The following is a 9884-nucleotide window of genomic DNA, read 5'->3' on the forward strand; positions in this document are numbered from 1 at the left end:
AATTATTTTCTCTTTCTCAGGAAATGTATCTTGAGTGAAGGAGCAACCCTGCCTCCTGTCTTCTTTCCCTCCATCATGCACAGATAACCCATGTTTTTATTTCTCTAAGCTGCCTGCTCTGTGCTCCACGGAGGGGTTAAGCCCTGCTGCTTGGCCCCCTGCCCAGCTCAACAAAATACAATAAATAAACAATAAAAGGTCATTAGAATAAATATTTGTTTTTATCATGAAGATGACCACTTTTTCCTCCCATGTGAGTCCCAGGAAGAAAGAAAAATAGAGTGATACTGGAGCCTGGATATTAGCCTGTAGAACCTGGGCAGGATAGTTGAACTGCTAGTTCTCATTATATTTTTGCAAAGCAAATAGATGTAATGCACGAATTTGTTATGGGACTATTAAATAATTTACAAACTCAATTAAGTCTCCTATGCCTCTGTTTATATTCTGGTTTTTCCGTTACTAATTAAGAATGGTTTTACAAAGCCCTGTTCCTGCCTTCAGAGGCTGTGTTAATATTGACTTCTCATCCATCCATAGTTGAAGAGACAATGAGTGCTGTTATCAACTGAAAGGTAGTCGATAAGCTTGGGATTGACACCTCCAGGGACCGTGACGGCCAAGCTTCAGTCCCCTTTACTAACCCACTAATACTAATCCATACGGGACACCTACGGGCAGGCAACTGATCAGGAAAGATGCTCTGAAATAGGTCTTGGGGAGTCATTTAAACAGGTGAAAAGATACCTAGTCACAATTGTGTATACACACATGAACCATCGATTTAGGACCTACCTCACAGATTCGTCTGGTGTTGTGACGGATCCTCCAAAACCTTTTTCCTGTTCCATCATTTAGATATTAGTCGACGAACCTATTTTCCAGTAAGCCACACTCTTCCCATTTTTTACAAGTCAAGGATGGAATTTCAGTACAAACACTTCACTTTAAAATATTGTTATAGCAATATTAAGAATAAATCTTGTTTAACTAGGCTTTTATACTAGTAAAAAATTGTTTGAAGAGAGTTATCCGAAATGTGACCGATTTTGCCGCCAGTAGATTATTCCGCGTGCATTACTAGCGAGTATATTAAAGCACATTATAGTCTATAACAAACACTGATGTGCATACACGATGATAATATACATCAAATTCCTTGTTGTTGTGCAATGCCTGTCTATTTCTCATTTTTTAGGCTACTGCTAACATTTTTCCAGCTCCAATGATCCATCAACCCAGGGTTTCTCAAAGGAATTCTTGTTATCTCAAAAGTTTATTTAGTCAATCGAATAAAATTAAATGCAGTCGTTAGCCTTGGCATTAATTGAATCTATTACGTTTCGCATAATCCACACTGTAATATCACTGATTTAAACAGTTCAATAAAAAATACAGGAAACATTGGTAGAATTATCTTAGATAAAATTATATAAAAGGGTAAAGAAAAAAAAAAGACAGGGGAAAGGAGTGCTCCTTACCTGCGAGTCCAACATTCCCCATCACCTCACAAGTGGTTATGAGGAAGAAAAATAAACAAAAGTCCCAGGAAAAACAAGCACTTCCCATGGTAAGCAACGTTGATTGAATGCAGTTTTTTGGTTGCGTGTTTCTTTGATAAGAGAACCGTTTTGGTACTGGCAGTAGAAGAGCACAGCGAGACCAAGTGAGCCGTTTTCAGCTTGCTGATTGGCTTGCACGCATTTAAGGAGGGGATTGAAGTGTACAGAAGGAAGAGAGATAGAGGAAGAGAGAGGGGATATTGGTTGCATTGGATGTATTGATTACACACCGCGTACGACCGACATCAACTTTGAAAATCATGGGTATAATTCAATAAAGGTTTTCAGAATATTTCACAAGCGGAGCGGCATATTGTCAGCAATAGTTATTATTGTCCAAATTGGAACACAACGTAGGCCTACAAAATACGTTTTTTACTTTGCAATGGTTGTAAATAAGAATTTGACTAAAATTACTTAAGTTCTGATACTTGTGTTTATGATTTTCATATTGATAAATAATTAATTGTCCACAGGCACTGCAATGCAAACATAACGGGCCGTTTCTGGGCACTTTGTGTTGGGTATTGTAATTATTTTCTACACAATGTAGTTACTTTCAAATAAACTAAGTAATAACAAACGTTCTGAAGGAACCAACTTTATCTTTAAATATGCACTCAAGTCACTGATGGACGCTGTTTGACTTTTTGCCACAGTGCGAGATTTTACGCTTGACAGAAGTTTGAGTTAATGTATGCTGCCCTCTGCTGGTCTTAACACAATTTGCCACAGTGCGCTAGTTCTGTCCCGCCCCCGTCAGTGATTGATGGGAAAATGTAGACCAATCACTGTGCGCTGAACAGTCTTCGCAAGTGTCATGGCGTCTCCCTTGAAGGGGGCTTGGTCCTGAGGTCTAGCCATTGTCTTTAGTGTTTTTCTTCTTTAAATAGATCTGGTTCAATATTTTATTGTCAAAAGGAATATTTTTCAAGACAAAGTCGTCAACATGGGGACTGTCCACGCCAGGGTAAATCTTAAATTCTTACAACCACGAGACGGGGAATTGCATTCTGCATGACCTCCCCATTCTGTGACTATTGTATGGCGGTGTAGCATTGCATTTTGTACGCGGTGTGCTATTGAAGAATGTATAGCCTAGGCCGAGCAATACAGAAATGACTTCAATTGAAAATATTCATATAAAATATACGTAGTTGTTGCATTACGTTTTTTGTTAGCAATGTTGATGAATATAATGTACCTACATTTATTCAACATGTCTTTAGTACTGGTCTGTCAAAGTGCAAATTCGCAATGTGCCATAAGACGTACTCAGTAATAATCTCCACATTGTCATCAGAGTATGGACCCTCTTCCAATGCATGGGCGTGACATGGCTGTTCACCCAGATGACATGATTGAGGTGCAGGAGGCAGAACAAGAGACTAAACAAGAGATTCTGGAAAACAAAGATGTAAGTATTTATTATTCCAGCTAGTCAAATGACAAGCCTGCTGTCACATTGTCCAAAGTAGGAGTTATTCATTACCTGGTTGGAGTGAATGCTGATAAACTGACTGTCTATCCATTCATTGATTCTAATCTAATCATTCAGGTTGTTGTCCAACATGTCAACATTGAGGGCCTGGGCAGAACAAAAGAGGATCTCCTCGGCTATGAAATCTCAGAGGTCTTCGAGGCTAAAAACCTAATTGATGTCAGTACGAGCACTGTACTCTCAAAATGATCAAAATATGCACAGTGTGGACAGTCCCTCCGAAATATCCCCTTGACTAAGGTGCAACATCCGTGTTAAATTAGTTTGTTGTGTGTTTAACAGGTCATGAAGAAGTCTCATATTGCCAGGCAGAAACTGCTGCGTCTGGGCATTTTCAAAGAGGTGGAGGTCGTCATTGACACATCAGATGGTACAGTGCACCTGTTACTAGCTGTCTGTATGTGACACGCATGCGTGTTTGTCCAATACAAAATCATTATCCTTCTCAAATGTGATATTAACAATATGAAAGCTGGTAAAGTAGGGTCACTGGAGAGAAGCTGTTTCCAAGTCGGTACCTAAAGGCAAGGTCTGGTCTACGTCTTTCAGGTGCTGATGCATTGCCCAACGGTCTGGATGTGACTTTCGAGGTGACTGAGATGAAGAGGCTGACTGGTAGCTACAACACCATGGTTGGGAACAATGAGGGTAGCATGGTGAGAGAACATCTACAATACAGCTCTGGGGGAAAAAATTAGACCACTGCACCTTTTTCTTTCCTTTCCAGAAAGGTGAAAAGGAAAGTTTTGAGTGAGGAACAGAAGGGTTCAAGTAAAGACACCAATGCAAATTGAACCCTTCTGTTCCTCACTCAAAACTTTCCTTTTCAAATTTTTTGGAAAGGAAAGGAAAAGGTGCAGTGGTCTCTTTTTTATTTTTTACAGAGCTGTATTACACAAACACACACACATACACATACATACAAGAGTGCTATGAAAGACACAGAAGAGTTGTCACAATAAGCTAATGTTTCAGGTGGTGATTTACAGGTTTGTCGGCAGACAGGTTAAGCAGATTCTCTGTCTCGTAGACACTTGCGAGTAGATATGTACCACATTAATGTGTGTTTACAGCTCAGGTGTGTGGCCCTCACCTAAGTGTATTGTTTGTCTCTTATCTTCCAGGTGTTGGGTGTGAAGCTGCCTAATGTTTTTGGCCGTGCTGAGAAGCTCACCTTCCAATTCTCCTACGGTACCAAGGAGACTTCCTACGGATTGTCCTTCTTCAAACCCCAACCGGGCAACTTTGAACGCAAGTATGAACATTCGTAAAATGGAACTTGACTGTTCTGGATGCCAGTGTAAATTTTTGATTTGCCTTAGTGGCGATATGTACAGTGCGTTTCCGTTCCATTTAACTCGTACCCTTTAAAGATCCAGATGAAACATTGAGAATGTATGGTCACGTATGGTCACTGGTCAAGCTGAATGTTGACCTATGTGGATCATGGCTTCTGACATGTTATGTGTTGTTGTAGCCTCACTCTAAATCTGTACAAAGTTACTGGACAGTTTCCATGGAGCTCACTAAAGGAGACGGACAGAGGAGTCTCCACCGAGCTCAACGTAAGTTGGTTGTGGGTCTTTGGGGTCACATATCACGTAAAATTTTATTTTATAAAGCCCTTTTTACACCGGCAGTGGTTAAAAAGTCTTACACAGACAGCCAGTCAAAAACCCCAAAGAGCAAATAAGATGATGTGTTGTTTATGTCTTCCTAGAACATCTGTATTTCAAATGTTCTGCCATACCTCTATTCTCTCTGTACATCTTCTCTGTCTTTTCCAGTTTCCTCTTTGGAGGACCAACCACACTCTGAAGTGGGAGGGTGTGTGGCGAGAACTGGGCTGTCTGGCACGCAGTGCCTCCTTTGCCGTGCGCGAAGAGAGCGGACACACCCTCAAGTCCGCCCTCTCGGTACAAAGCCCTTAGTAGTCACTCCTGTCCCTTTATGAAATTATTTTAACCCATAAAAGGGAATTGATTATCATCTATCTGAAATCTCCTTCCATCTGCAAAGTGCTGCTTTGGAAACAAATCACTGGTTGAGAAGATAAAAATGTGTGTTCTAGCTTGTTAAAACAGACAGAGCAGTGCATCATTGGTGAAAGAATAGTTTTTACTGAAATAGTAGTAAGTCAGATCCAAACCCGCAGTGCATGTGGAGGCAATGGCTCAGACTGCTGGGCAACCATAGGCTACACCTTTGATCATCTTAATAGTTAGTATAGCAAGAATCTGATTCTGAATGCTGACTGTTTTGTCTTGTAGCACACGGTATCCATTGACACCAGGAACTCTGCCATCTTCCCCAAGAAAGGTGCCTTACTAAGGATCAACCAGGTATGTATTTCTGTGTTATAGGCGACTTCCTAAGCATAACAAAACCAGGTCATTATTACCTAGTTACTCTGTGTTGTATCCTGCCCTTTGTAGGAGCTAGCTGGTTACACAGGTGGAGATGCCAGCTTCTTGAAGGAGGACTTTGAGCTGCAAGTAAACAGACGGCTGGTCTGGGACTCTGTAAGGGAACTCTACTCAGTCCCTAACATATTGGAAATACCACTGAATACATAGGAGGAAATTCTGGGTATACGTCTGTTCAACTCATCATATAACATGCTGGTGGTCTCTTTCAGGTCCTGTCTGCCTCTCTATGGGGTGGGTGTCTCTTCCCCATTGGAGGCAGTCCATCCTCCATTGCTGACCGGTAGGACCACTCCCAACAAAATAATGACACTTGTGCAATTTCTGTGAATTGTTTAGTGGACAGTGGAAGGACTTTGGTCTGTGAATGGCGGTTGGTTTTGGAGTGACGTCCTTTTGTATTATCTAGGTTCTATTTGGGTGGTCCCACCAGTGTGCGTGGATTTGGAATGTACAGTATCGGCCCACAGAGTGAAGGTGAGGTCACAGGCTCTCTATTTTAATAGAAAAGTCCATTGATTGGACGTGGATTAGAAAGGCACCCATCAATATAAGATTTAAAAAAAACAAGCCGTAGAACGCTCCATTGAACTCAGAGATTTGTGTTGAGGCATAGATCTGGGGAAGACTGGGGAAAAAAAGCTAAATCAATGAAAGTTCTAAGGGGCACAGTAAGCTCCATCAACATCCAGACTAAGTAACCGGGCAAGATGGACATTAGTCAGGGAGGTGACCAAGAACCTAATAGCCACTCTAACCAAGAAATGGCCAAAAGGAGAACCATCTCTGCTGCAATCAGACCTTTATGGGTGTGTCTAGGTGGAAGCAGAACATACGAGATGATGCATGAAGGACTTTGAGAGCATAAGGAAAAACATTCACTGGTCTGAAGAGACCAAAATGTAATCATTAGCCACTGAATGCTAAATGCTAGATCTAGTGAAAACAAAGTTCCCACTCATCACCTGGCTTATAACATCCCTACAGTGAAGTTTGGTGGAGGGAGCATCATGCTATGGGATGCTTCTCAGTGGCAGGGAGTGGGAGACTGGTCAGGGCTGAGAGAAAGATGAACGGAGCAAAATACAGAGGTCCCTAATTCAGAGAGCACAGGACCTCAGACTGAAACTAGGATTTCTTTCTTCACAACGTTAATACATTAGTATTAATGGTGATGATGTTAAGTAAGGCTTTCATTGTGTTGCTCCAGGTGACTACCTGGGAGGAGAAGCATACTGGGCAGGCGGTCTCCACCTTTATACACCTCTACCCTTCCGTCCAGGCCGGGGTGGCTTTGGCGACCTTTTCAGGACACATTTCTTCCTCAACGCTGGGAACTTGTGCAACCTCAACTACGGTGGGTAGCGTAAACTCATTACTGGCATCTTGTTTATTTTCAATACATTTTCTGTCGTTGCCCACAGTCACTAAGGATGAGATCCATTATACTGAAAACACGGTAGGTAGCTCTTTTATGCTTGTTAACTCTTTGTTGTCTCCTTACCTCTGCTTTACTGTCTCCAGGAGAGGGTCCAAGAGCACACCTACAGAAGCTAGCAGAGTGTATTCGCTGGTCGTACGGGGCAGGCATTGTGTTGCGTCTGGGCAACATTGCCAGGCTGGAGCTCAACTACTGCATTCCCATGGGGGTTCAAAGTGGAGACAGGTAAAACACACACAGAAACACACACACTGCTGAACGGAAATGTCCCAAAATCACTCTTTGGCTCATCTTCACTTGTCTTTTTTTCCCTACTTAGGATATGCGACGGTGTCCAGTTTGGAGCAGGAATCCGTTTCCTGTGATGTTATCACTGTTCTGCCTCAAGTATAGTGGCAGAGAGCACAATGGGGAAAGGAGAAGAGCATTGTTTTCACTCGTTAGCCATTGTAGAAGTGTTGTAACACTAGATGTGGGAGCCAACCAGAATGCACTGTCCTGGCGGACAACCCCCCCCCCCCCCCGTTTCAATATTACCCAATTATATCACCTACAGTTTGTTGTGTTCCTTGTCCACCAATCAATTACGTTCCAAACAAAGACATTTTGGCATGTCTCCCCCTACCTTCCAGGACTGCTGCTCTGCCTAACTAGAAGGATTTGACTATTGTTTTTTTGGTTTTATTCCATTAGAAGAACTCTTGCCAACTGATTTGTTAATAGCATCATGTACATGCTAAGATGTTGATGAAATAGAAGGGATCAAATGATAAGGAAGATCATATAATAGCACTTACATATAATGACGGAACTCACTTTGCCCCTCAGAGATGTGATAACTACTCATGCCAAAAAAGGTCAGCCCAGGTGGTTTTGATGTGGAGACACTAGTTGACTCCACCTCTGCACAGCAGCCTCTGTGGCTCTGAAGTGGGAACCACAAGTGTGATCCACAAACAGTGCTCTTGTCATTAGTCCTCTTTTTAACATTGTTACACAATAAACTACATTTGTTCCCCTATTTGTTAATTCATATTTCACATTTTATTTTACTCCAAAGTCTATGCCAATTATCATCTGACCTGCAATAACGCCACAGACACACATTGCACACTAGCCAGTTATATCAGCCTTGAGTTATTAAAAGTCACTATTAATGTAAACTTTTCATAGTCAGTATCTTAGGACTGCCCAACTCTGTACACTTAACTGCCACTTTCAGATATCCAAAATATACCGCAGCTATTCAACTTTTCACTCATACTGTGGCTTTCTAAGATATTCACCCCCTTGGACATTTCCACATTGTGTTACAACATGAAATCAAAATTAATTTAATCTGTTATTGTAACTGACCAAAACCATTAAAAAGTCCATATTGTTATAGTGGGAATTTAAATCTACATTGTTCTAAATCAATTACAAAACAGATAAGTATTTACCCACTTCGGTCAATATTTGGTAGAGACACCTTTGGCACTACCTACAGCCATGAGCTTGTTTGATAAGTCCCTACCAGCTTTGAACATCTGGTCGCAGAAATTAATGCCCATTCTTGGCAGACTTGCTCAAGTGTGGCTTTGGCTGCATGCTTGGGGTCATTGTCTTGCTGGAAGATGAATATCATGTCCAAGGGCAATGAATACTTTTGAGAGCCACTGTTTACTAATTATAATGTAGAGTTAACCAATTCTAACCAATTGCAAACCAAATATGTTCTTTGGTCACATACTCAAGATACAGAGTGTAAACTGTTATTTGACTGGCCTACTTGCAAGCTCTTGTTTGTGCAGTAAATGTAGTGTATTAGTTCTTAATGTGTGTGAATTGTGTGTATTGGTGGGGGAGAGTCAGTGCTAATAGTCTGATAAGAATCTTGCCAATGGATCAGGTGTGTAGAGACGGATCACATTTCATTCTATGCATCTGACATTGTACACATAAGATACCATGACATGTTCTATGAACAAACCAAGAATATGTTTTTGTAAGATTTCCAAACTTGTAAAAGGGTAACAGGCAGAAGCCTACAGCGTGTTCATGAATATCCCAAATCCAAGAGTTTAGATGCTTAGATGTGAATACTGATTTTTACTTTGGCTTGTCTGCCAAAAACTTGACATGTATACAAGATCTCTCCAGAAACCTAACAGGCTTGTTGCGATCACTGAGGAAATAGATGAGCGCAGGGATATCAGTAAAGACTTTGCATGTGTGTGTGTCACAGTGTTTGTGTATGTTATTCAGATCAGGCAGTGGGTGTTTTCCTTCAGTAGAGTGGACCTTGGCACTGGGAAATTCAGTGTGGATGAGGGCAGGAACATGTTTTATCAGAGCTAATTTACTTTGGGAGGGAGTTCGAGTAACAATAATGTTATTTCTGTTAGGCAGCATTCTGTTGAGGTAAATAGGTGTTCTTCTCAGATCCCAGTATAATCAGTGAAATTATTTGACTAATTCAATAAACACATCAACTGGCCAGTACAGGAATAATGTTACCAAAAATAAACTGGGTGTTTTCTCAAATTATTTTTAACCTATTAAATAACCAGAAAAGCCCGCAATTCGAAGTGATGTTGCCCAGTTGCATCTTTAACCACTATACCACGGAGCTACACGTTTGCAGGGTGTTGGTATAGCATCTCAAATTAAAAGCATTCACGCATAAACATCACGTCAAGTTTGAACATTTTGCTTTCACCGATAAGCATTGTGTTACACTGACTAACGTTTCTTATTAAGTTTACCTCCACCACAAATACAGTGAGGGAAAGAATTATTTGATCCCCTGCTGATTTTTTACGTTTGCCAACTGACAAAGAAATTATCAGTCTATTATTTTAATGGTAGGTTTATTTGAACAGGGAGAGAGAGAATAAGAACAAAAAAATCCTGAAAAATGCATGTCAAAAATTTTATAAATTGATTTGCATTTTAAAGAGTGAAATAAATAT

At 40.9% G+C, this 9884-nt stretch overlaps 2 protein-coding genes across 6 annotated transcripts in view; one reads left to right on the forward strand and one right to left on the reverse strand.

The window, feature by feature from the left end:
* scube1 (signal peptide, CUB domain, EGF-like 1) overlaps positions 1–1643 on the reverse strand; it is a 118397-nt gene extending 116754 nt beyond the window's left edge. For all 5 annotated transcript variants that reach the window (XM_034290068.1, XM_034290067.1, XM_029116957.2 and 2 more), the window contains exon 1: positions 1482–1643. In XM_034290068.1, coding sequence (XP_034145959.1) covers positions 1482–1569 — 88 coding nt within the window. In that variant the 5' untranslated portion in view covers positions 1570–1643. The remainder of the gene's footprint in view (positions 1–1481) is intronic.
* Positions 1644–2368: 725 nt separating this feature from the next.
* On the forward strand, positions 2369–8093 carry samm50l (sorting and assembly machinery component 50 homolog, like). Its single transcript, XM_010904355.3, has 15 exons — positions 2369–2532; positions 2866–2979; positions 3121–3222; positions 3346–3433; positions 3613–3719; positions 4188–4318; positions 4541–4628; positions 4851–4979; positions 5334–5405; positions 5499–5585; positions 5702–5772; positions 5899–5966; positions 6700–6846; positions 7014–7155; positions 7250–8093. Exons 1-15 carry the CDS (start codon positions 2512–2514, stop codon positions 7293–7295), a joined length of 1413 nt encoding a protein of 470 aa, XP_010902657.1. The 5' UTR covers positions 2369–2511; the 3' UTR covers positions 7296–8093.
* The last annotated feature ends 1791 nt before the right edge of the window (positions 8094–9884 follow it).

This window comes from Esox lucius, chromosome 23, assembly GCF_011004845.1.
Source record: "Esox lucius isolate fEsoLuc1 chromosome 23, fEsoLuc1.pri, whole genome shotgun sequence".
Classification (NCBI taxonomy): Eukaryota; Metazoa; Chordata; class Actinopteri; order Esociformes; family Esocidae; genus Esox; species Esox lucius.